We start from the raw sequence: 27,979 nt of genomic DNA on the forward strand, positions 1-27,979 counted from the left end.
GAATACAATTGACCTGACATCATAATTATCGAACATTAAGAGGTTTGAGGTATTGATATTGCAGTATACATTGATAAAATTAACAACAAATAACTGAAAACAACAACAACTAAATATGGAGTTTTGGCAATCGAAGTTGGCCGGCAAAGACGTAAATATCCCAAAGTTATTCGAATAGTTGTCGGTGCACTTGTTGCAATTTTAAGAAAGCTATCACACTATTGACAAGAATTAAACATTAACGAAGTGACCCCATATAATATACAAAAAACGACATTACTTGGAACAGTCCTACCTGAGAGACTATTCTTAGATTCTTGGACAGAAGTTGCTCTGTATCACCAGTCAAATTGTTGTTTGAAATATATCTTCTTTTGACTGTGTATCATTTATATGAACAAGATAATTATAATTATAATCATTATTAATAATTTAAGAAAAGAAATAATGTATACATCAGAATGATTTTAATGAATGCCGATGTTAGGGAGGGTGAAAAGAGCGGAAATAGTTCCATTGCATAAAGAAGACATCAAGATTGATGTATCAAATTACTGACCGATCAGCATATCAGGAGTTGTTGTCAGAGTATTAGGGAAGGTATTCAAGAGCAAAATAATGGAATGGATAGATGGAAATGTGATACTGTTTGGGGAAACATGGTTTTGAAGGGTAGGTCATGCCTCAGTGACTTGCTTATTTTTAAAATACATTTTATAATACAGCGACAGCTGAGATGGATAAAGTTATTGGGTTTACAGTGATACTGCTGGGCTTTACTGAGGCCTTTTACCACATGGATACCACACTGAATTCTAATCGATAAACTGCAGCATATGGGATGGATATAGGGTTCGTGAGACAGTTAGGAGGGTGGTTGATGGAGCGATATCAGATAGTAGTTTATTCAGGAGTAGAATCCGAAAGAAGCCCTGTGACTAGTTGGTGCCACAAGCTTCTGTTCTTGTACTGCTACTTTTCAATTTGTATAATTATCAATATGGGAAAGGATCTGAGAGGAACTGTTCAGTTATTTGCCGATTATGCAAAGTTGGATAAAGAAATGGTTAATACATATGATGTCAAAATTTTGCAGGATCGTTTGGATATATATTGGCAGACTTGGCAAAGAAGAATGGATGTCAGTTTAATGTGGCATAGTGGAAGGTATGCATTTTGGGTTGAAAAGATTACTAGTTGCATACCACATTGGTGGGATTGTACTCCAGGAAATTGATGATACCAAAGACTTGGTAGAGTTAGTGGATAGGGATTAAAGTTTAGGGGGCACACAGAAGAATTCGCTAAAGCAGCTCATCAGATTACTTTGTTACTGAAGAATACTTTGAAGAGAAGAGTCAAGCAGGCCATTGATCCTCTGTAGCGAGCCGTGATAAGATCACATCTTACCTACTGCACCAGGGTTTCTTGGTGATGAGGGGGAGGGTGGAGAGGATCCATAGGCGAGTGACCAAGATGGTAGCACGTCTATGGAATGGACCTTACGAGAACAGGTTAAAGATTTGTGATTATAAAAACTGTTTAATAGCCATAAAAGGGGTAATATAATTGAGACATACAAATTACTGCACGGTTTATACAAGATTAATTGAGAGGAAATTTTTCAGAAGAAGGCTGATGATGGGAGAAGTAGGGGGCCATCCATGGAAACTGAGTAAGAGTGTAGTTAGGAAGGGTGTTATAGTTAGGTTTTTTGCTTGGAGAGAGTGAATGAGTGGAATAGTGGAATGCTATGACTGAATGAATTCAAAGCAAAGTATGATGATAGATACTGCGCAAATGTTGGATAGTTCTGAACATAATGTTTAGGGCCTCCCTAAAAGTTTAAGGACTCCTCGCAGTAAAATTTAAAAAAAAATCAGCTAACGCCTTTTTATTCCCGTATACGGGAGTAGGCGAGGCATTTAGCCCTATCTCACTTTTGCAGACTCAGTGGGCAGTTCAATCTCCACTGGTACCAATCAGAGATAGATGGCCCAAGGCTATCACTAATTAAGCGGTACACAGTGAAGAGAGACGGCTCAAATGTGTCGCCATCTCGTGGTCCCTAACCCTAACACAATATATTTAAGGTCTGAAAATAATGTGGGTTCTACGGTCGATTTTCTTGAGTTTACGGAACGAGAAACCCGAGTTTCTGGGAGGAAAAACCCGCTTGCCCGTGCCAGAGATCGACTAACTCGGGAACCGGTCGAAAAAAGGCTTAGAAAAATGTCCTCTAGTCGCCGACTAGACTCGAAGCCAAGTCTTCCTTCGTGCGGCCAACAGGCTCCTCGCAGTAGCTCGTAATAATTTTCTTTTATTAACATTTTATTTATCATCTTACAGAGCTTACATCTTATATATATATATATATATATATATATATATATATATATATAATAAAAGTTACCATGGATGGTAATTTATAGTTTGCAATTGTATAAGGTTAAATTTTTTTAACAGCATTTATAGTAAAACAGTAACATATATATTTTACAATTTTTGCTTTTTAACGTTTAACTGCTGCAACTACAGCACTTCAGTGTAATAATTTTTTTACCCCTTTCTGTTGATCTCAGTTGAAATGTAATGTCTCAGATTGCATCCTCGAAGCTTTTTAACGAGCTTATCTGAGGTGACACCAGTTAGATATATGTATTTTTTATTATTATTGATTTGATTGCAATGTTGGAAGTAGGCTGATAATAATAATAATATTTTTTATTTATTTTTTATAATATATAATTTTATTGATTTCTAAAATATTTATGCATATACAATGATCATCTTGAGTGACATACTAACTTATAATGTTTACAAAATTCAGCACTAAGTGCTGCATATATGATTAATTTTCTACATTGAATTTCAATTAAAAATTTCAATTTTTGCCTCTATATTATGTATTTACAACACATGTTCTTCGAATATTAACAATGAAGATTGTACAGAATTTTCTGTATAATGAATGACTAATATAATAATGTTAATAATAATAATAATAATAATAATAATAATAATAATAATAGTATTTTTTCACACTGAGAAGATTTATCATACATAGTATTTACGTATATATACATGAGACATAATTTCTGTACATTACAAAGATTCAGTACAATATGCATATTTTTTTAAAAAAAAGTTTGAGAAAGGGTGATTATACATACAGATTTCTGCATTTGCTTAAGGATTACTTGTAGATGAGTGAGGCAAGTTAATCCCACCTACTTCGAAGCTTGGGTTAGCTTTTATGAAGAGAGTGGGATTTAGCCTTCACTATTTGTGTTGTTGCTACTGTTTATGTATGGGATGTAGGCATTGAATGCTAGTGATTTGTGATGTGTATATTAGTGTTAATGGTTTCTTAACTTTGTTGATATATTTTCCAGAGTTAGTTTTTTAATATTCTGTAGTTTTCTACGTGTTTTAACTTTCTTGGTAGGTTGTTGAGTTGCGTGGGTATCTGATGTGATCTCACAAAAGAACCGTATGTGTTGTTGAAGGGTGTGGGGATGTAGAGAGTTGTTGTAGGTCGTGTTATACGATATGTGTCTCAGTTGTTTCGATAGGTGATGTTGAAGTAATTCCTTGTTAATGTCATGTAATGTAATAATAATGTAATGTAATAAATGATATAATCACGTAATCACAAGAAAGATATTTATTTAACCAAATATTTCGGTCTGGAAATAGCAGACCATCGTCGGTGTCTGCTATTTCCAGAAATAGCAGACACCGACATCATTGACCGAAATATTTGGTTAAATAAATATCTTTCTTGTGATTACGTGATTATATCATTCAGTCTTATGTCGCAAGTATCCTTAAAACAACAAATGTAATGTAATGTAATGTAATGTAATAATAATAATAATAATAATAATAATAATAATAATAATAATAATAATAATAATAATAATAATAACTATTTCAACTTTCATATCAGTTGATGTATCAGATAAGTTTAGATCGCTGCATTTAAAGGCATCAGTTTTAGTTAATGTTAATTTAATTAAATTGTTTTATTTATTTATTTATTTTTGTAGCTCGATCTTATTTTAAAGATAGACTTTTTAAAATGATTATTAGATTAAACATAGTTGCATCCTAATTAATTTATTCACAACATTACATTCATTTATTTACGACCAACAGAAGGACTATTTCGTCACGTGATTAAAAGTGTCAAATCGTAAACTTAGCGCCAACGTTTAAACACGATACCCAATGAAACGACTGGAGGACAATAGTTGAGTAAGAACTTTTGGTTAAAAGGTGTGTTATGAGTCTTTGTGAAATTAGTATTTTGAAAATTCATGGTTGAGAATTTCATTTTAATTTTTTAATAAATGAATTTCTGTAACTGATTATTTCAATATGTCTCTAACTTAAAATTCATTCCGGCGAATTATTTTTAGGTTCATTCAAATGAAAAGATGCCGCTGAAGGATATCTATTATTCAGATAAATATTATGATGATATGTACGAATATAGGTAAGTGTTTATTTTATATATTTTTAAAATGTTTATTTTGTAATTTCTAGACATTGTATAACGTTTCTATGTTGTATAACGAGAGTAAATGCACTTGAAATGTATTTACATATTGTCAAATTTTATTGAAAAGAGTTTCGTATTATAAGAAAAAATGGTAACTTTCTATGAAAAATGGTGGAGAACAGATGTATAGTTAAAACGGTAATAATATAGAAAAACATTACGCAAATTAAAAACAGCGTGAAGTAAGCATACATATAAATATCTTTCGATTTTCACATACCTGTACAGTTTTTGACCGCATGAGGATTAAAGATTTAAGTGGAATATAAGAATGTAAAGTAAATGAGTTGATTTTGTCAGGAATGAATGGTTTGAAATGGGACAAATATGGAACGAGAGAAGATATGAAAATTTTACCAGAAGTGAAAGAAGAGAGTAAAAATTGTATGTTGGCTGCTATATTATGATGATGAATTAAGAGTAACTGGAATTACTATAGTTTGACATTTAATTATGAATGTCACTTTAAAAAATTTTGCACACCATTCGTGGCTTTGTGTCACTTGTAAGTCAGGCTTTGAGTAAAACACATTGTACTCTCTTTCTGATGTTGTTCTATGAAATAAGTGTTAAAAATGGAGGAAGAATCTTCCCATCCATCCTTATGCATCCATAAGGATGGATGGGAAGTGTTTCCTTACCATCTTACCATCCTTACAAAGTTCCCCATACATTCCTCCAGGTTGGAAGAATTATCCCCATGGGAAACATTTGACTATTATCAATGCGGCTAGAGCTGAAATGACTTGGATTATCAAATACAAGCAAAAAAATAAATAAAAATTGATAGCAAGAATACATAATCTACCCAACTGTCGGGCATCAGTGACAAGGCAGAATGCAGATTATATTGAATGCCTGTAAATGTATTTTGATAACTGTTATGTAACTGAATAGTTTAACCATAGTAACAATTGGAATACTCTGAGAAAATGAAGATGCATATCTTATTTTCTCAATTATTTCACAGTAAAAAATTTATTGAATTAGTTTCTATGCCCAATATTAGGATAAATAATTTAAACACAAGTTTAAACCCAACCACACAGGTTGATGCGTATACAACTTTCCCATCACCCCCGGAAAAAATGTCAGCAATGCATGGGAATCTTTTGAAAAAGTGCGTAAATGAGGCAGTATCTCAATGTATCCCTAGTGTTGGAAGAATAAATAGGTTGGGAGTGAAATGGATGTGCAGCCTTATTAATCAAGAGAATCCACAACTCAACAATATGGTGCTATCAAAACCCTTGTCAGCAGAACCTTCCTCCCCCCCTTTTACATACAGGCTTCCCTTATGTCTGGACTCTCCTTTATTCATCATATCTTCTTGTCCAATGATTTTTTTTATGTTGAGCCCATACAATGCCTATAAAGATGAACAAATTAATTCTTCTTCCCTTCTCCTTACATCCTCCCAGTATGCAGACTGTAGTAATGCAATCATTGTTCCTTATATCTGGTACACTTAATAAAAATTAGCTAGAACTCCAAAAAAAAAGAGTACGTAATCCCTGCACTGCATCCAAACCTCATCTGAAGCCAACCACTGTCATTCACTCTCCTTAGGATCATCTCCTTCCTCTGTTGCAGATGTTTACAAAGTTTGTTGTTCTTGCAACTTATATTATGCTCAGAGTGGGAAATCTGCTAACAGTTGTCTAGAAGAACAGAAGAAAGACATCTGCCATAATTATGATTAGTTAGGTTTAGCTGATTAGGCCATGAATACCCTGCACGGAATCAAAATGGGGGAAAAAAACTGCTTCACCATAACAAGACTTTTTTTTTTAAATCTTCAAATGAGCAGCAGATTTAAAAAAAGCATCTGAATCTCAATAAATAGGGTTTGGTTGTGTTAAACTTTTGATGATTTGGGAAACTAACTAATGTAGTTAGTTGGGAAGCAAACTAATGTAGTTTGCTTTGGTGGTAATAATGTAGATGAACCCATGCTGCTATGATTGTGACATAGCTAAATGTTTTGTAGCCTGTATTTTTCATCATTGAAATTTTTTGAATATTCACACTTTTGTGAATATTGGTTGTTGGTTTATTGATAATATCCCCTTTGGTTGGATAGACTGCATCAAATGGACTTGATTGATAATTTTGTATCATCACACCAAGTGAGTTTTTTTTTTTTTTTTTTTTTTTGGGGGGGGGGATTGACTAGGGTTTGTGAAATGCCATGCAGTTGGAAAGGCTGATGCTATGACTAGATGGATGTACAGTATGGTGAGAAAAAAAAAAGTGCTGATTGACTACAAAAATGTTATGGAGGTAAACAAGTGTTCAGTACTTTTTTTTGTACCATGTCATATTTATCTCTGGATGTGTGTGTTGGTGAGAAGCCAAGGATCTCCATATGGTAATAAGGGTATCTAGGAGAGGATGAATTCTCTTTTAAATTGAATTTTATCCTGGATTTTTGGTTGTTCAAATGGTGAGGAAAGGCAATGAGTGGCAGAGCCATGTGGCTAAATTGCAAAGAGTACATAGCATAGCCAAGTGGTAAGTTCAGTAATTTAAGGACTTCTCTTTTGAAGAGTGCCTTAAACTTGCTCAGTGCTAGCATATCATGCCTTAGATCCTTACCCCATCCATTGGGGTGAGGATCTAATCTTTTGTAATTTAACTACAAAAATGTTATGGAGGTAAACAAGTGTTCAGTACTTTTTTTTGTACCATGTCATATTTATTTCTGGATGTGTGTGTGTGTGTGTGAGAAGCCAAGGATCTCCATATGGTCGTGTAATAAGGGTATCTAGGAGAGGATGAATTCTCTTTTAAATTGAATTTGATCCTGGATTGTTGGGTGTTCAAATGGTGAAGAAAGGCAATGAGTGGCAGCGTCATGTGGCTAAATTGCAAAGAATACATAGCATAGCCGAGTGGTAAGTTCAGTAATTTAAGGACTTCTCTTTTGAAGAGTGCCTTAAACTTGCTCAGTGCTAGCATATCATGCCTTAGATCCTCACCTCATCCATTGGAAGAAGACACCTTGCTTCACTAATGCAAATAGCTATTATAAATATGAGAATATTTCTTGAATCTGTCTTAGCCATCCATAAACTAACTTAACATCAACAAATATGGATTTGTTAAAATTCCTCATTTGTGAGAATCTCATCTGCAGACAATTAGTCCAGTGGCCAAGAACAGAAATCACTAGATGGCATTATTTTGGAATATAAGCCATATTTTGTTTCTCTACTTAAAGACTTGCTCATTACTGTTGCGTGTATTGTCCCCTCCCATTTGATGCCAATTTACCTTTGGTGAAATATTGGAAATAATAATTAAATCTGTTTAGTTATTACATCTTCTGTACTATAATGTACAGACGATGTAAACAAAACAAAAAGATGAATAACAATCGTATAAGCTGAATCACAAATATAGGATTAATACAAAGAAAATATTTCAGCATGTGGCTGGAGAAAGTGGTGGGGGGGGGGACAAGAAGTCATCCCTGGGAGTTCAGTAGAATGTGGTTAGCAAGGTTATCAGGACTAGATTTTTCTCTTGGAAAGTGGTGAATGAATGGAATGGGTTGCCTGAATAAGTTGAGTGCTATGTCAGTGGTTTCAAGGAGAGGCAAGATAGATATTGTATCGATAGTTTAGGTCTCCCACGCGCACTTAATAATATAATAACACAAATTACCTCCTGTGGCTCATATTTATCCAGGTCTCACCCAACCTAAACTGATGAAATTCAAAAATTAGTAGTTAGGATAAACATAAAACAATTTTCAGTCTTTCCTCAAAGTTCCTCATACAGACGGTTACAGTCATAAAATAGTTTAATTAAATATGTTCTGATGAATTTCCTTGCTCAAATAATGTGACAAGAGATTAACAATGCCCATTGTTAATCTCTTGTCACATTATTTCTTTAAAAGTATTACTTTTTTAAGAATATGAGAGGGAGTATTTTAATGCAGAAGATTACCAAAACAAATACTTCAATAAGAGACCATGTTATTCATTTAGCGTGAAGACTATGAGGCTGGAATAGGCCATAACAGGCATAAGTTCTAGAAATGGTTGATATTTCATTAACTGGTTGTCAATTTCCAAGTTTCCTGTGATATATGTTTAGAAGCTGTTAACATTTGTGTGTGAGAATGAATGTGTAAATGTGTTGTATTATGTCATGTTAGAGGCTTAATGGACTGAAACAACACTCAGAAAGGATTAAAAATATTTAATTCTTCCAGTATTTTGTCTCGGTCACTGAGACATCGCCAGGGAGTACAATATGAGACTTGTAACACACAACACAAAACTCAGTAAAATATTTGGCTGAAAGACTATTCCTGACTAGGTGAGGTGTGTAGGCACCTGTTGGTGGCCTAGGATGTAAACTGGGATCTCAAAGTATTGGTGTTTCCCATATTTTGCAAAGATTAATGGACTGAATAAAATAAAACTATACTTATTTAAATTAGGCTGATTTCTGAGAGTAGCTGTAGATTCTGAAAATAGTCTTTATTTTCTAAATTTAGTGAGATGGAGCATGTAGTCTCTTTTGAATTGGTTCTGTGAGCTATAATGCCTGATTGACTGTTGTCATGAATGCTGATCTTCCTGTCTGTCCATAGTGGCGAATTTATAGGAGCAGGATGCTTTATATACTCCAGACATGCACACACACATGCAGAGAGAGAGAGAAGCTGATCTTTACTATAACATATCAGGATAGCAAGCTTTCGGTGGGTTTGAAAGCCATGCAGAGATTGTATTTCTCTAAGACTGGCTATTTTTCAAAAGGTGCCTCTCACACAGGAGATGAGATAGCATTATTAAAGTCTTTCTGAAGAGAAGGGTGAGGATTTTTTTTTTTTTTTTTTTTTTTTTTTTTTTTTTTTTTTTTTTTGATACTATAGGAACTGTAACCATTAGATAAGGTTTGGTGTATATGATTAAGTTCTGCTATAAGAGGATTCAGTGGAAAAAGTTTTAGGCTCTATTGGTTAGTCTTAATGATACCAGGAGCAGATTCATTTTAAAACTTCTATTGAGAATTTAACACTAATCATACAGATATTTTCACTGTAATATTATTTCACTGTTCCAATATTCCCTTAAATGACACATCACTTATAAAGAAAGATATACTGCTGATATTATGGATCTAATTTCCTTTGTTGTACATTTTGGATATTTAGACAGCTAGTCTGAATATCATTATTTACAAATATTCCTATGAATGAAGTTATGGTATTATAGATAATCTATTCCCTCAAGACATCTCTCAACTCTATAAACACTGTCTAAACTTAAATTTTTTCCGAATGGAATGTAAAAACCTACAAACAACTTTTGGGCCTTGCAATGGGAAGCCCTCTAACTCCTCCTTGTGTGGACTTGTTCATGAAAAAGTTCAAAAATGATGTCTTGTTACCTACAAATCCTAAAGCATCAATTTTGTGGAGATATGTAGATGACATATCTCCACCAAATATGGAAACACAGTGTAGCTGAGTTTACAAATACTCCTTCCACTATACAATTAAATTCACCTTGGAACTTGAGAATGAAGGAAAATTACCTTTTTCTAGACATTTTAATTACGAAACAAGCAGATGAAGGGTCATTATCTACATTTCTCCTCGTTACACCATATTTCACTAAAATTAGACATTGTACATAAGCTGAAAAAGAGGGTAATCTCTATTATAAGAGATGAAAGAACATCAACAAAAGAATTACATTCTATTCTCCAACTATTGATCAGCAATAGATATCCTAAAAAAATAGCAAAAAGAATACTACTCTCTAATCCCTCTATACAACAAATCCATGACATTCATTACAGAACTTCAATTTCCATCCCTTTTGTTGATGAACTTTTGCAAAAAAAAAAAAAATATTAATCTCCTGAAATCTCATGACATTAGAGTAGCCTTCAAACCTATTATTATTAGTCTGCACGGTTAGCCTAGTGGTTGTGCACTTCACAACCATATGCCTGAGGAGCTGAAAGATCTTCCTCAGCCATAGCCAAGTTAGCCGGTCTTGGGCGTGGACAATACGGTTTTTTGCAGGATGAAAAACCCCAGTTTATCCTGGGATTTTTCATCCTGCAAAGCAGGCAAACCGGCCTTGAGAACTCAACACTATAGGACATAGGATACACCGGGGTGTAGGGCTGACCACCTTATCCTGTGGACAGTTTGAGGTCCAATGATTAATAAACCTTCAACACTGCAACGTAAAAGAGGGTAAAAGGAAGATGAGATTATTATTAACATTTATCCTCCATGGAGTCAGAGACTCATTGTGGGAGGTACTCACTATTGCATACAATACTCATCCAACCATGTCTTAAACTGATTCAATGTGTCCACATCCACAGCACACTCGGGCAATGCATTCAACTCGCCAACCACCCCTCCATGCAAAGAACCTGCTTCTCACTCCTTTGCTCACACCCTCCTTATACAGTTTCCAACAATTGCCTCTTGTTCTACTTCCCTCTCCCATTCTATGAAAAATCTCTTCCATGTCTGTCTGATAACAATCCCTGACCAGCTTATGTCTCAATCATATCCCCCCCCCCCTTCCTATTCACGAGGCTCTGCAACTTACATTTTCTTAATCTGTCCTTGTACTCCACATTCCAAAGACCACTAACTACCTTTTGTGAATCATCTCTGCACCCTTTCCAACATATCCTCGTCACCACCAAAACCCGGCGACTAAATCTGTGTACAATAATCCATATGAGGCCTGATCATGCCTCATACAATGGAATCATAACCTCTCTATTTCTGCATGTCAGGGTTCTCTGCATCATAGCCATTATTCAATGTGATGTCTTCACAACTTGTGCAATGTGGCCTCTGAATTTCAGGTCCTTGTCCACCATCACCCCTAGATCTCTCATCTCCTCTATTTCTGTTAAGGTTTCCCCACAATACGTGTGTACTTTGCATCCCAACATTGCTTACCAAATCTCAAAACCTTATACTTGGCAACATTGAACTGACAGTTCCTCTTATCTGCCCATTCATGCAATCTATTCAAGTCCACTTGTAAGGCATTAACATCAGCCTGACTGTGCATTGCTCTCCCCAGTTTTACATCATCCACAAACAGCTGGATATTACTAGTTAAACTCATGTCATTAACCATGCTACTGGCCAAGATGTCTATAGACGTCAAGGTTATCATGGATGTGAAGTGCATATTAAAATTGTAATACCATTGATATTACATTGAAATATATGATGGATACGAAACATACGAGGATGCGTATTTTATCCATAATGGCCGGTTAGTTGGTTAACATATTGAACAACAATGGCCCCAAAACTGACCCCTGCAGCATACCACTGGTGACCTTTCTCTTTTGAGATACTGTATCTCTATATACAACTTTCTGATACCTATCTAACATTCAGTCACTGATCCAACACAGAAGTCTGTTATTCAATCCCATCTGTTTCAGTTTATTTAAGAGCTTGTCATGTGGCAGTCTATCAAAAGCCTTTGCAAAATCCAAGTACACCACTGTATATGCATCTCCCTTGTCCAAGATATTTGTCACCTTTTGATCTCCTTTTAACAAACACATGCTGATAACCACAGATAATACTGTTGTTATCAACCCATTTCTGTATCCTACTTCTCACCAATCTCTCCAGGACCTTCACCACAACTCCAGATATATAGACTGGCCTATAATTTGAAGCTACAGTCTTTATGCAGTGAACAATTTTACCCTTCTTCCACTCACTTGGAACCTGTGCTGTTGCAAAACTCTTATTAAACAGGCATGATGATGCTACTACCAGTTCCCTTAAGATGCCATTATGAAAATACAAAATCTGTTACTGCATTGGCCTTCTATAAATGAAAAAAAAAAAAATAGTGAACTATATATTAGATTATTTTTCTCTTTCAAAGTGAATTTTGGGCTGTTGGCTGTTTAGGTAAGTAACAAAAGAATCCAAGGTGTTTTGTCCATGGGGCCAAATAGCAAACACATCATCAACATGGCATAATCACACTAAGGGCTTGCATGTAGCTGTGGTAAGTATTTTCTGTAGAGAGTTTGTCTTGGTACATTTGTGCACTTTTTTGGTATTTTACAATAATGCATGTCACCAAATTGTGGCAGATCCAAATCACCTTGTATTCAAAACCAGCTCAGTGTATATTCCATATAAACACAGACTTAAAAGTAAAATGATCTTAGTTCTGCTACCTGTGCTTTCAACTCTTCAAATGCAAAGTCATAATTTATAGAAGACAGGATCTCCAAAAACCTTAACAAATTTACAGGCATGAAGCTTTTTAAAATATCTAACAATATTGTGTCCTTTGTCATGACAACCATGGCTGTCAGGCTGAATGGTGTATTCATAGAGAATACACCATGGATATAGGGTTGGTGAGATGGATAGGTGGTTGGTTGATGGAGAGATATCAAAGAGTAGTTTATTCAGGAGTAGAGTCCAAAAGACGGCCTGTGACTAGTGGTGTGCTGCAGGGTTCTGTTCTTGGACCACTGCTGTTTAATCTGTTCATTAACGATATAGGGAAGGATCTAAGTGGAACAATTCATTTGTTCGCTGATGATGCAAAGTTGGGTAGGGCAATAGTGAATGCAGAAGATGTCAAAGTCTTGCAGGATGACTTAGATAGATTGGAGTTCTGGGCTAAGGAGAATGGATGTCAATTTAATGTGACAAAATGTAAGGTTATGCATTTTGGGGTGAAAAGATTAGCAGCAGTATACCACATTGGTGGAACTGTACTCCAAGAGATTGATGAGACCAGGGACTTGGGAGTGTTGGTGGATAAGGAGATGAAGTTTAGGGGGCACACTGCAAAAGTAGCTAAATCAGCTCATCAACTCACTTGGTTGTTGAAAAATACCTTGACGAGCAGAGACAAGCAAGTTATTGTACCTCTGTACCGAGCCTTGATAAGACCTCATCTCGATTACTGTGCCCAGATTTGGTCACCTCGGTTCCTTCTTGATGGGGAGGAGGTGGAGAGGATCCAGAGGCGAGTGACTAAGATGATAACAGGTCTATGGAATGAACCATTTGAGAACAGGTTGAAGATTTGTGGGTTGCAGAAACTAGCTGATAGGCGGAGCAGGGGAGATATGATTGAGACATTCAAATTGCTAAAGGGATTCTATAGGATTAATTCAGATGATATTTTTGAGATCAGGACTGGTGGTGGGAGTACTAGGGGACACTTATGGAAGCTAGGCAAGAGTGTGGTTAGCAGGGGTGTTAGAGCTGGGTTCTTTACTTTTAGAGTGGTAAATGAGTGGAATAAGCTGCCAGAGTCTGTTGTGGGTGCTATGATGGTGAACGAGTTCAAGACAAGGTATGATAGATACTGTGAGAATGTAATCGCATAGTTGTGTGGATATGATGTTTAGGGCCTCCTTCGATGAGTCTAAGGACTCCTGGAGTCGCCCGAAATAATAATAATAATAGAGAATACCCACTTTAGGACTCTTCGTGTAACTATTTCTACATTGTGTTGCTTACGTGGACAGGGCAATTTTACATTGTATGTGTGATGTTATATAGATGAAAATTGAAGAATTCTTGATTGCATTCAGAAGAAAGCAGTCTATTTAACTAAAGACTCTCTCACTGCCTCTCCAGTTGCATTCTTTTCTATAGGTATTTCCATGGGCACTGTTCACTGAACTAGCCACTGCATTCCTCCACTTCCTTCTAAGCACATACAAACATAAGCAGCTTCTGATTCACAAACATGTATAGTTCAGCTCCAAAGTCATAAAACCAATTTCTCATCCTACTCTTCATAACTTCCACTTCTGCTTTTTACAATAATCTTCTCCATACTATTTTCCCCAATGATTATGGCCTTGAAGGTTTAAGAAACATATCAACAAATTTTATTTCTGTATTAGACCTCATACCAATAAATAATTTATCCAAACTCAAATATGGGTTCACGAAATTCAACTATCATTCCTGAACTTGACCGACAGTTGTTTCTGATTATTTTGATTTGTTCAAGTAATGCAAAAAAAAAAAAAAATTCTGTGATAGAACGTCCTGATGATTCAAGTTCATCTGGACTTTTCTCTTGTAGCACTGTCTTAAAAATCAAAGTGGGGATAATTGAAATTATCCTCACTTTGATAATTGACATTGAAATTAGGAATTTCTGGCTTCAACTAGGTGATATAAAGTCATGGTGTTCAGAAGTTAATTGTATCATTTAGCCTCAAAAGATTATTTAATACAGGCAGTCTCCGGGTTATGGACGATCCGACTTATCAACTTATAGCGTTCCATACTTACGAACAGGCTCCCTATAAGGATAATTAATAGTTAACTAATTAAATTAATAATTCGGGAACTAGTTTCTTTCACGCATGTAAACAAACCCACCACATTATTAGAGCAGCTCTTCCCGTTATTTGGAAGTCAAATTTAAGGACCTGGGTCACACTTACCATGTTTGAAGATTAGTTCTTGAACTGTTTTATTCCTGCTGTGGAACATTGTTCATAAAAGAAAATTTCCTTTAAAATTCTGCTTGTGCTGGACAATGCTCTTGAACATCCAACATCTTTAGATGACCTTCACCCTAATGCAAAGGTCATATTTTTACCATCCAACACTACATCGTTACTACAGCCAATCTACTGGGGAGTCATATCTGCATTTAAGGCTAATTACTTATGGCGTACATTCCCTCAAGCAGTCAGGGCTACAGAAGATGATGTGATGACTTTGAGAGAATTATAACATCTATGATGCCATCAAAAATGCTGCTGATTCTTGGGAGGAAGTGAAGCAATCGACAATTAAAGGGGTGTGGAACAAACTGTGCCCTCAATTCTGTGACGATTTTCGTGGCTTCACAGAAGACATCGCCGAAGCCAGAAAAGCTGTGTTGGATAGTGGCAATGTACTGCAATTGGGCATCAATGAAAATGATGTCATTGACTTGCTAGAGTCCCATTCACAAGAATTAACCAATGAAGACCTTATGGAGATAGAGAAGCAGCTGATAGTAGCACGAAGAATCAGAAGATCCAGAGCCAAGAAAGTTTATGACAAAAGAAATAGCTGAAGCCTTTAGTCTCATTGAAGCAGGATTTGCTAAGCTTGAGGAGCAAGATCCTAACATTGAGTGGTTTGCAAAGGTTTCCTGTGCAGTTAGTGAGAACATCAGCTGCTACAAGGCCATTTATGATGAGAAAAAGGCTGTGCAAACCCTAGATACCTTCTTCAAAAAAAACTGACTTCATTGGCAAGCTCCCCTCCAGAAACAGAATCAAATCTTGATTCTCCAGCACCAGATCCATCCTCTCTAACACCAGAATCTTATTCTGATTCAAATCCTGATTCTCCCGCATCATCTCCATCTTCCGATTAATTGTAGTCTATCTTCTTGCCTCAGAAATGCCTCTTCCAAGCAAGACATTGATGCAACCTTTAATATTCTTTTTTGAAATTTCTCCTCTTCTTTTTTTTGTTGGAGTTTGTTTTTATGTTCTGTTTGTTTGAATTAAAAGAAAGAGCACAATAGTTTCTGTAACTTATTATTACAGTATTACACTGTATTATTATTGCCACATATGAGCTATTTAGGGATCAGAGTTACAAATGAGATCCCTAATTTGATTTCTAACTTAGGGATAGAAATTTGATTTGTATTAGGGACTGCCTGTATTTTTAGTTTATATACATGTTGATATCTGATTTATTAGTGATGTATTGAAAAAACAAAGTTTGAGAATCAGTGACTTGTTTCATAGAATGGTATTAAATTGAACATACATTCTTTTAGTTCTGTATATATTTCAGGCATGTTATGTTACCTAAGAATGTTGCAAAAATGATACCTAGAAGTCATCTCATGACAGAAGCTGAATGGAGAGGGTTAGGAATTCAGCAGAGCCAAGGTTGGATTCATTATATGATTCATGAACCAGGTAACCTTATTTTTCTGTTAGTTATTTTTAAAATGTAGCAATAAGATAAGCATAGAAAGGAATATTATAACTGGATTAAAAAAAAAAACAAAGTTCCTGTATCATCAAAGTCATTACACTAACTAAAAAAGTAAATAAAAATATTTTTTTACTGCTTTTAATGGCACTTCACTATGCGTTTTAGTTAACTGTCTCCTTTATTATTGCTAGTAGCGCTGGTTATATACCATTGAAATAAAGTGAAAAAGACCTCCCCCTTTGTCTAGACAACTTGTTTCATGAATTTGTGCTATACTATTATTACAAGACATCCAGGCACTCAGGGGCAGGGGGAGCAACATCTCTCTTTCACACACACACCACTTATCATGCCTTCTTTTGAATTCATTCATGCTATCTGCACTCATCTACAAAGGCAAGTCATCCCAGTTTTGCACCACTCTAAGAGAACTTGCTCTCTAATCCCTTTCTCAATAGCATTCATTCTCAAGTCCCATGGATGTCCTTTCCCCACCTTCAACAGAATAAAAATTCCATCTGTTGGTATGATGTATGATCCTTTCAGAAATTTGTAGGTATCTACTAGTAGGACATTTTTTATTTATTCATGCAACAGTTTTATGTTGTAAGAGTTGTTTAACCAGTTTCAAATTACTTTTTGTTCTTTCTTTCAAGCATCAAGGTTTTTAAATCAAATTATTCTAGTTTACAAGAACAAATTATAAATATAAAAACATTGTTTTCCTTATACTTGATATTTCTTTAATGTTTGATATTTATTTTACATTTTTATTGTTAATTCAGAGTTCATTTGTTACTTTAATTTCTGGTAAAGTAAAGCTTTAAATGCTTTATATATTTTCTGAATGATGACTAAATAAAATCAAAATTTGTCAACAGATTTGGAAAAAAAAATATTGGCCTAGAGAAAACATCAGTATTCATCCTAATTAAAAAAACAACAACACTTAAATTCCTGAAATAGTGAGATTTATAGAACCATCGCTTTAATTTCACATACAAGTAAAATTATGCTGAAAGTGATCCAACAAAGGCTGGAGCCATATGTGAATAGAAAAATGCCACAAGAACAGGCAGGCTTTAGGAGAGGTAGAGGAACTAGAGACCAGATAGCAAACATGAGATGAATTATGGAAAATGAATAAGAGAATTTCAGAAGGAAGTATTCATCTGTTTTTTATATAAGAAAACTTTTGATTTTATGAATTGCAAAAGACTGTGGATTGATGAGATCAATGGGAATACCTGAGCATCTGATCCTCTTGATAAGAGAGCTGTATGACAACCAGGAAGTATCAGTAAAAACAGTCTTTAGAGAAACCATGTTGGAGTGAAAAGGGGGGGTGCCACAGGGTTGTATGCTGTTGCCCTATGTTTTTAATATTTATATTGAATATATTATGGGAATGGCTAACTTAGACAAAGACCCAGTTGGAATTAAGATTGGTACAGAAAATAAATTTATGATAACCAGATGATACAATCCTCAGCAGAAACTAAGGAAGATCTGGAGTAGTTGATTATATTGATTAAAAGGGAATGTAACAAAGCTGGGCTTATATAAACATCAGCAAAATGAAAGTGATGGCTGCTGATAATTTAAATGAACTTGTCCTGAATCAGAAATGATGGTAAATATGAAAATGAAATTAAAAGAAGTATAATCACAGGGGTGGGGGGAAGCTATGTTAAACCTGACAAAAATGAAGAAAGATAGTTTCGGGAATATTTTGGAGAAAAAAGCAAAGCTAATAATAATGGCAAATACCTGTAGGATTTCTGCTCAGGATGTGGACTGATTATTACTAACACAATGTTCACACATAAAAATGTACATAAATTCATATGGAGAGAAGAGGCAAAGAATAAGAAAAGTCTCATTGACAATGTTATTGTTGATAGTGATGTTTTCTCACTGGTGCAAGACACCAAAGTATACAGAGGATTTGAAATTGGAAGTGATCACCATTTAGTCTTGTGCAGGATAAAATTGAATTTCACATTAAAAAGAAGAAAATGTAAGAAAGTTTAAAATCAAATTTTAGAGGCAGTGAAGGAAAAGAAGAAAGCATATCGAAAGTTCCTGGTGAATAAGTCAGCTTGTGCTCTTAGAAAATGCAGACAAATTGTAAGAAAGCTAAACGCTGTGTAAAATTAGTTAAACAAAATTTATGGGAAGACTTTGGCAAGAACATAGAAAATAAATATCAGGAAGGTGGCAAAATATTCTGCAGGCTGTTGAAAAAGCTCAGAGATGGAGGAAAGAGTGTTGTAAAAGGAATTAGATAATAAAGATGACAAAAACTGGAGAAAAAGATATCCTTGATGTATAGAGTAATTACTTCAAAAAATTGCTAAATGAAACAAGCAGTGATAGCACAGTGATAATAAACATTCAGCAGACATGCAATCAGGAATACATATCTCTACTTGTAGTAGAAAAAGCCATCAAAAGCCTGAAATGTGCAAAGCAGCTGAAGTAGATGATATTCGATCAGAAATTCTCAAATATGGAGACATAAAAGTCTTAGTGGCTGCACTGCATAGTTCAGAAGGCCTGGACAGGGGGACAAATTCTAGATGATTGGAGTAGAGCTCTCATAGTATCTATATATAAAAAGGAAAATAAAACAATGTAAGAATTAGAAGGATTTTCCTACTGGTGTTCCTGGTAAGATTTATACAAGTATAGTTGAGAAGGATTGTAGAAAGGAAGCTTGTTGAAGAAAAAGCTGGATTAAGGCTAAATAGAGGCTGTCAGAATTAGATTTTCACTTCACAACAAATAGTTGTTTAGGAAAGAACTTGACATTGTCAACATCCAGGAATGCATTAGCAGAGCTAATCTCAGGTGGTATGGTCACTTGAACAGAATGGGCGAGGAAAGATTAGCAAAACAAGTGTTCTCTGCCAGGTTGGCAGCAAAACAACCCAGAGGAAGACCAAGATATAGGTGGATTGATACGGTACAAAGTGCCTTAGATGATAAAAATATAAGATCTGATAATGTTGGAGTCTTGACAAGTAACAGACTGATTTGGAGGAAAATTGTAGATAGGAAATTAGTATTAATGCAATTTTTTTCATGTTGTACTATCATATCCTGTACACCCCTTGAGGGTACATGGCAGGAATTTGATGATGATGAACAAATAGTTGAGAAATTGTTGAAATATAACAAAGATCTTTATTACAAGATGCCAGGAGAAAAGCTATTCAAAACACTACCGTTATATGGTGTCAATGGGGCATTATATTAAACAGTACTTGGTCTTTTTATTTGAGTTGTAAGTCAGCAGTTAGGATTGAATGAAGTACATGAAGATGGTTTAATGTTAAATCTGGTGTGAGACAAGGATGTACATTATCCCCTCTGTTATTCATTATCTATATGGATTACATTATGAAGGAAAGCAATATTAAACATTATATCAAAATTGGAAATGTTAATCTCAGCTCTTTGCTTTATGAGGATGATGTTATACTTCTAAATAAATCTGCTATAAGTCTAAAAGATTCCCTGACTAAATTGAATATCTGTTGTTATAGATATGGTATGAAGGATTGAATGTTAGGATTGACAGTTAGGATTGAATGAAGTACATGAAGATGGTTTGATGTTAAATCTGGTGTCAGACAAGGATGCACATTATTCCCTCTGTTATTCATTATCTATATGGATTACATTATGAAGGAAAGCAATATTAAATATTATATCAAAATTGGAAATGTTAATCTCAGCTCTTTGCTTTATGAGGATGATGTTATACTTCTAAATAAATCTGCTATAAGTCTACAAGATTCCCTGACTAAATTGAATAACTGTTGTTATAGATATGGTATGAAGGTCAGCATTAAAAAGACAAAGACAATAAAAATTGGCAGAAGTATTGAAAATATCAACTGCATTGTGAATGGGAACCTATAGAACAAGTAAAACATTTCAGCTACTTAGGCATGATTTTTAGTGAAGATGGTAAATTAAATATGGAAATAGACAACAGAATCAACAAAGCTGGTATGGTAGGAAGTCAACTGAATAAAGTTATATGGAATAAGCATTCAATAATGTGTCAGGAGCTAACCTAAGGTGGTATGGACACGTAAATAGAATGGGTGAAGAAGGTTAGCAAAACAGGTGTTTGATGGCAGGAAAGAGACCAGAGGAAGACATTGGTCTTCCTCTGATTTGTTTCGATTGATTCAGAAGTGCCTTAGAAGAATGAAATGTTAGATATGACAATATTGAGGTGCTCACAAGTAATAGACTAATTTAGAAGAAAGTTGTGGATAGGAGATTAATAATAATGTAAGCTTAATCATGTACTTAAGCCTGAACATCCCTTGAGGGTACATATTAGGAAATTGATGATGACGACGTTCATACTTTTGTCTTTGTTTCGACTGACACCAATTATATCAACTTGGTACCTCTAATTAAACCGTAGTTTGCGCTTCTTTTCTATTGATATTTAAATTGATAGTGCCTTTCTTGAATTCTTTAATGTTACATTTGCGTTTGTTCTAGTAGTTAACTTTCACTAGTCACCATGGTTTTCCAAAGAAAATAGTGGGAGCTCTGTATAGCGCAGTTACACGTGGCTTAACATATTGCACTATTGTTTTGGTTTATGCTATTACAGAAAAAGATTTGGTCAGCCAAATCCATCAGTCCATCCTCATGCATTATCCAAGTGAATATCTACTAAGAAGTTGCACCATGAGAAGATCAGAAGCCCTCATTAGTTCCCACATTCCTTAAAAAGCTACAAGGAAGTCTCCCGAGTATCTAGATTTGATCCTTAAACAACTGTTTCTTGTATTTGGATATTTTATTTAGTTTTCTAATTCAAATACTTTGATCTGTATGCATTATCAAAATAATTCTAGAATGAATGTCTTCATTTCTACTTGTGGCACACTGCTTGATGGATTGTCTGAACAATCCATCAAGCAGTGTGCTAAGCATCTCATTTTGCCAGTCTGCAAAATGAGATGCTTAAAAAATAATCGCATGGCTGTAAATCACAGTATACATGAGTTATTACTTCTAGTGAATCGATTTGAAAAACTATCACGTTATTCATTGCTACAGAAGCAAAATTGTAAGATACTTCTGTCTCTGTAATATATATTAAAATGGCACAATTATATTAATTCATATATAAAAAAAATTCTATTACAGAACCTCATATACTGCTTTTCCGAAGACCAATTCAAGGGAAAGCACCCAGTCAAGAAGATCAAGTTAAAGACGATCAAAATGAATGACTTGTAGTAAATTAAATCCTGCAGGTGTGTAAATAATCAGATTTACATTTTATGTAATTTTTATTTAAACCATTTGTAAATGTAAATTTTATATTGGTTTAAATGTCATCCAAATTTGGAACAGGCAAAAAGTCGATGTAAAAACTACTCATTTTGTCTTCAGTAAATATAGGTATTATTTATTCTTTTGAGTTTTTTGCATGTTTTAAATTAGAGATTGTGCTATATGTAAGTAATATTGACAAATAATCTTAAATCACACTGTTGATACTTCATGATATACACGATATTAGAACAGTGTGTATGTTACAATCATGTGTTACAGTTCATTATTCTTTTGAAATGTTAATCTTGTTCATTGCAGTATAATTGTAAAATTATTTATCTACTATAATTAATAAAAGCACATGAATAGTTAATGTTAAGATCAGTTTGGTCTTATGCCAGTATTGTCACGTTTTGAAATTGCGAAGAATAAATTTATAGAATAAAGGAAAAAATTTCATCTGCTTGTAAAATAAGTTTCTATTAAAAAAAAAAAAAAAAAAAAAAAAAAGTTACAACTTTGATTTGTTCTTTCTTGCAAAACTAAATGCCAGCCTGGTTGGTCAAGTGGATTAGTATATCTGCTCTCCAGCCTGTAATCTATGCTTTGAATCCCTCCATGGGCAGAGATGTTTGTCATTTACATCAGATGGAAGTTAAGTTTCACTGCCTGGTGTGTGTTGAGGCTTGAAAAGTTCCATGTTTAGGTGTCTAGAACAGGGATAAGATAGAGAAAAAAAATGCTTAGCCCATTCATGGTACTAATGCACTATAGGTTGACAAAAAACCTTTTAATCTGTGGGAGTCAAACATGGAACTTTTTTTCAAGCCACTTTGGGCTTCCAATTAGCAGGACAGTGGTCTCACAGTAAGTGGTAAAATTCATCTCCCACTTAGTCACAAACATCCATGCACATGCCTTGATTTAAACCTACAGTCTGTTGGATGGGGAACAGATATGCTATCCACTTAGCTAACCAGGCCAGCAAACTGTCAAATTTTAACTGTTAAAATCTATACATTTCCTACCTACAAACTTTACTGCAGTTAACAATGTTCAATTTACTGAACTATTTCATAATAACTAATTTTGGTCATATTTTATGAAGATAAAAATGACTAAGAGTTAATGCCCCCATTGGTATAAATAATATCCATCTGTGTTATATAATATAAAAGGATGTATTTATGTGATTTTATATACATTTATAAAAATTAATGGATAGGAAAATGTTGGGTAACACAGAATTGCAAACATTAAGCAGAGCAAAAGTGCAAATGAATCAAGTGCCAACCTCCTTTCTCTCGCACCCTATAGAGAGGGGTAGTGGGAGTTATCACCTATGCTAGTTTTTTTTATTTATCACACTTAACTTATGAATTAGACTCATTTCAAATAAGGCTTATTTCCAAACAAATAAGGAAACGATTGACTTTCATGATTTTTTTTTTCTTTTCAGTAACAATCTTGTATATAGACACCATGTATTGTGCAATAACACTTTGTTATTGCAAAATGACATTACCTCTCTGACTTGGAGTTTAATGAAATTTGGTATTTAGCATTTCTACTAAAATTATGCTCGTTAAATTAGTCATTTCAATTTTTGGTTGCAAATGGAATTTTAGTGGCAAAGTTCATCTACAGTATACATGCTGAAAATAGCTATAGATGACTTTGTCACTAAAATTGAAATGACTAATTTAATAATCATAATTTTAGTAGAAATGCTAAATTCCAAATTTCATTAAACTCTAAGTCAGACAGGAATTGTCATTTTGCAATAACAAAGTTGTAATTATAGTGAAGAGTCAAGAATGGTCTTTCATCAACTCTTGAGCCTAAGACTGTGAATTGCTTTATTATAAGGTATGCTACTAACTGTCCATTGCGATGGAAGGTTCTTGTAATTGTTCATATACAATTGAAATAATCTGACAAATTTTCATAAATACTAATTAACCAAATGTTATTTAATTTTGTATACTTAGCACATAATATCAAGTAGCGATGTGGGTAAACATCAAAAAAAGGAATTAGACAATGAGACTTATTTATGCCTGTTTCCAAAGAAAGTACTAAGGGAGAAGCAGGGAGTTTGAGTTATTACAGAAAGAAGCTGACATAAAATGAAAGTTTGACTTTATTGGAGATCTCAACAGCAGGGTAGGAAATGGATCTCTGACATATAGAAATGTTTGCAAAAATTGAGAGAAAATGGCATACTTAATAATTATGTGTGTTGGTGGATTCCATGTTTAAGACATGGACTACTGATCACTGACATGTTTCAATACAGATGTTCACAAATTCACCTATAGAGAAGATGAGATAAGCGCAACCATATGCCTCGGGAAGGAGTGTCCTAGGTTCAATTCCCGTCGGTGACATGAGGAGCTGAAGGATCTTCCTCAGCCATAGCCAAGTTAGCCAGTCTTGGGCATGGACAGCAGGGTTTTTTTCCCAGTTTATTCTGGGGTTTTTCATCCCGCAAACTAGCCTTCAGAACTCAACACTACAGGCCATAGGATACACCGGGGCATAAGGCTGACCACCTTATCCTGTAAACGGAGTGAGGTCCGATGATCAATGGACCCTCGACACCGCAAGGTAAAAGAGAAGGAGGATGAGATGAGAGAAAAGCCATTAAGCATTTCATTAGTGATATCTTTATGCTGGTTCAGGATATGAGAATATACAGGGAATTTGAAATTGATCACAAAAGTGATCACAATTTAGTTTTGAGCAGGATAAAATATATTGGGAAAAAAAATATGCAAGAAAGTTTTTTAAAACAAAAAAGCAGTCAAGCATTTTCTAGACAAAATATTATTCAGTGAAAGATTAAAGAAAACAGTGATTCAGCCAGAGGCATGTGAAGTTGTCTGCAAGGAAAAAAAAAATCAGAACTCCAGAGTGTATTCAGGAAGTTAGCCAATCAGGGGAAAGAAGAAGAAAGTATATCAAAAGTTTCTAGCAAGCAAGTTAGTATGTTCTGGGAAAACAGTGTAGGAAAGTGAAGCAGTGTGTAAAATTGGCTAAACAAAAATCAAACAAATGTTCTGGAGGCTAGTGAAAAGTTTAACAATGGAGAAAACAGTACTATAAAAGGAATCGGATGATAAAAGGCTACATGAAAACTGAAGATAAAGCTATTGTAGATGTTTGGAGCTATTATTTTGGAAGACTAGTGAATGAAACAGACAGTGACCCAGAACAGTCATTATTAAAGAACAACAGTCAGAGAAAGTAGAAAAATTCATCAAAAACCAGAAATATAGAAAGGTAGCTGGAGTAGATGATACTTGAATAGAAATTTTCAAATATGGAGGTATAAAAGATATACTTCCATATTTGAGAATTTCTAGTGCACAGCATATTTAGAATGTCGAAGTCCAGATGATAGGAGTAGAGCTCTAATAGATCCATAAAAAGGGAAATAAAACTGAATGTGAAAATGAGATGAATTTTTCTACTAGGTATCTCATCTAATATTTATAGAAACATACTGTGGAAGGTAAGAAAAATTGTGGGAGAGAAACTTAGAGAACAACATGCTAGGTTCTTGCCAAAGAGAGGTTTTCATGATCAATTTTTACTTAAAGACAAACAGTTGAGAAATTAAGGGCCTGTAATAAAGAATCTATTTGTTTTGTAGATCTGAGAAAGGCTTATGACAAGGTGCCAAGAGAGAATCTATTTGAAACATTACAATTATATGAGCTAAATGAGACACTGCATAGAGCAATATCAGTTTTCAGTCAGCAACTGAAAAAAAAGTACAGGAAGATGGTTTGATACCAGCTGTGAGATCTGTATGATCACATTATGAAGGAAAGTGCTTACATCTGATATCAAAATTGGGAATGCTAAACTCAGCTCTTTATGCAGATGATGTACTCCATTAGAAGTCTGCAGATTCTCTAAATTGAATAGCAGCTATATAAATAAATTTGGTATGAAAAGTAGTAATAAAAAGAGTCTGAAAATAGGCAGGAATACAAACATCAATTGTAGAACAAGTAAAACAATTCATCTATTTAGGCACAATTTTTAGTGAAGAGGGCAAAGTAAATATGGAAAGTGACAACAGAATTAGTTAAGCTAGTATTGTAGGAAGTCAACTGAATAAATTTGTGGAATATGAGAGAAATTAGTTAAAATGCTAAACCAATTGTAATTTAGATCTGGGTTACCTTTATCAAGGACTAGATATTGAGTGTTCTGTGAAAAAAAAAAAAAAAAAAAGTGGAGTGAATATCAGTAGTAGCTGTTCAGCCAAAGCTCAGGAATAAAGCATACTTAGACAAAACAGATTTGGTGATTTCACCATTGCTGGAATCCATCTAAAAACAAATATTAAAGGAACTTACCAATGAATTTTTTTTCTTGTTTTATTGACTGATCTACTTTTCTGTTATCTATACTCTTAGTATGTTCATCTGTAATTTGATATTTTGTATCATTCTAGAAATGAATTGGCACTTTTCCTTAAGTTATTTGTCCGATGTGCATATTAAGAAAATATTGTGTGGCTATCCACTTGGTCATGTGAACTTAGGCAGCTTCAGATTTCTAAACTCTATTTGAAATTTTGGAATTTCTGTGAGCATTCAAGCATGTGGAAGTGCAGATCATTGCAAAGCAAACAAAATTCGATTTGAGTATGATCGTTTAGTTTCTCATGGCAGCATTGTATACTGTATCTAGACATTTATGTATTATATGGAGTTATTTGCTTGAATTGTAGCATAGACTTGATTTTACAATACAGGCTTAAGTAGTTCTGGGGATTTCAGCCAGAAGTATGTGGAGTATAAATATTAATAACTGTTTTAGAACATTTTTTAGAAAAGGCAGCTTGAATACATAAATTGTTAGAATAGTGCTAAATGTATCTAATCATATACTGCTTTCTGTAAAGACATTTAAATATTTTTACATGATTTTGTTTATGAAATATTTTGTTAGTCCATTTAATTAAAAATTGTAATAAAAAGTGTATACAAATATTGTGTTGATAATATTGGTTGTCCAAATGATATTCTAATATAAGAATGCAGCAGCAGTACTTATGGTTTCACACTTAATAGATAATTAACGAGGTAAGCCTAGCCTGCTTCGTGGTTAGTCACTGGTGGAAACAGTTCTTCATTGAGCAGCAGCAAGGAAAAGTATCAGCAAGATGCCCATAACTTCCTACATCATTGGAATTAAAATATCTGTAGCCCCCCCCCCCCCCCTTTTTTTTTTTATGTGGATCATGAAATAGATATCAAGTGGAAAACAAGCTTTATATTGATTGCACCATTGATAAACATATCCTATCCTTTTCTGAGACAACAGATTGACTCATGACTTGTAGCTGACAGAATATGCTATATATTGTGATGTTAAGCAAACAGCTGATGACAAAAGAAAAGAAAAAAGCAGATATAGAAAGAGTTGTAAATGATTCACTTTAAGAAATAAAATATAAGGAATGAATGGTAATGTTCTTTAGATTCCTTATTTAAGTTTTCCTATCGAAAAGTTAATGTCTTTAGTGTTATGAATTCTTTTGTGATTGAAGATTGGAAACAAAACCATATGCTGTGTTTATGGAACTGACAGCTCAACTAAAAGCACAGTAATGTTCCAAAATAGTTGTATTCAGTTTCATCACTGAATAATTGAAGCCTATATAATAGATTTTAACATATTGATTGCCATTGGATTATTAAACTGGCTACTGGTGCCAGTAGAGTTTTAGTATTTTCTTTTCAAAAATAGATAATTGCATCTTTCACTGCAACTATGAACTTTTCTTTTAGTAAAAGAGTTTTTATAGCTCATGTGGTTATATTACTGGTTCAATTTTCTAATCCCATGCAGGAGCAGTACCAGTGTGCACTTACATCACCATGCAGCTACTGCAAGCTGATTATCAACTTGCCACCGTGGTAAAATGTTCTTAGTATTATCTCTTCCAAAATATGTCCTGTTATTTATTTATTTTTTTTGCTCTGTCACTGTAGCTACAAACTTTTTATTAAAGGAACCAGAATTATCTTGTAATTGGTGTAATTACTTCATATATATGTCAATATATACACACAAGTTATTTTTGTATATGG

At 34.3% G+C, this 27,979-nt stretch overlaps 1 protein-coding gene across 4 annotated transcripts; it reads left to right on the forward strand.

Moving 5' to 3' along the window:
* Window positions 1-4,205: 4,205 nt before the first annotated feature.
* Window positions 4,206-27,920, forward strand: LOC150099697 (cyclin-dependent kinases regulatory subunit-like). Of its 4 annotated transcripts, none has more exons than XM_090403371.1 (4): window positions 4,206-4,281; window positions 4,425-4,501; window positions 16,398-16,525; window positions 21,732-26,939. In XM_090403371.1, the coding sequence occupies exons 2-4, from the start codon at window positions 4,443-4,445 to the stop codon at window positions 21,815-21,817; spliced, it is 273 nt and encodes a 90-aa protein (XP_090259497.1). In that variant the 5' UTR covers window positions 4,206-4,281; window positions 4,425-4,442; the 3' UTR covers window positions 21,818-26,939. The 4 variants fall into 4 exon arrangements, with proteins under 4 accessions (XP_090259497.1, XP_090259499.1, XP_090259500.1 ...); XM_090403373.1 differs by lacking the exon at window positions 4,206-4,281 and adding an exon at window positions 27,738-27,920 and having other exon boundaries at window positions 4,347-4,501; window positions 21,732-21,841; XM_090403374.1 differs by lacking the exon at window positions 4,206-4,281 and adding an exon at window positions 26,957-26,975 and having other exon boundaries at window positions 4,347-4,501; window positions 21,732-21,841.
* The last annotated feature ends 59 nt before the right edge of the window (window positions 27,921-27,979 follow it).

The sequence above is a fragment of the Typopeltis vanoorti genome, chromosome 14 (genome assembly GCF_054136105.1).
Source record: "Typopeltis vanoorti isolate ZY-2024b chromosome 14, IOZ_Tvanoo_1.0, whole genome shotgun sequence".
NCBI classification, from domain to species: domain Eukaryota; kingdom Metazoa; phylum Arthropoda; class Arachnida; order Uropygi; family Thelyphonidae; genus Typopeltis; species Typopeltis vanoorti.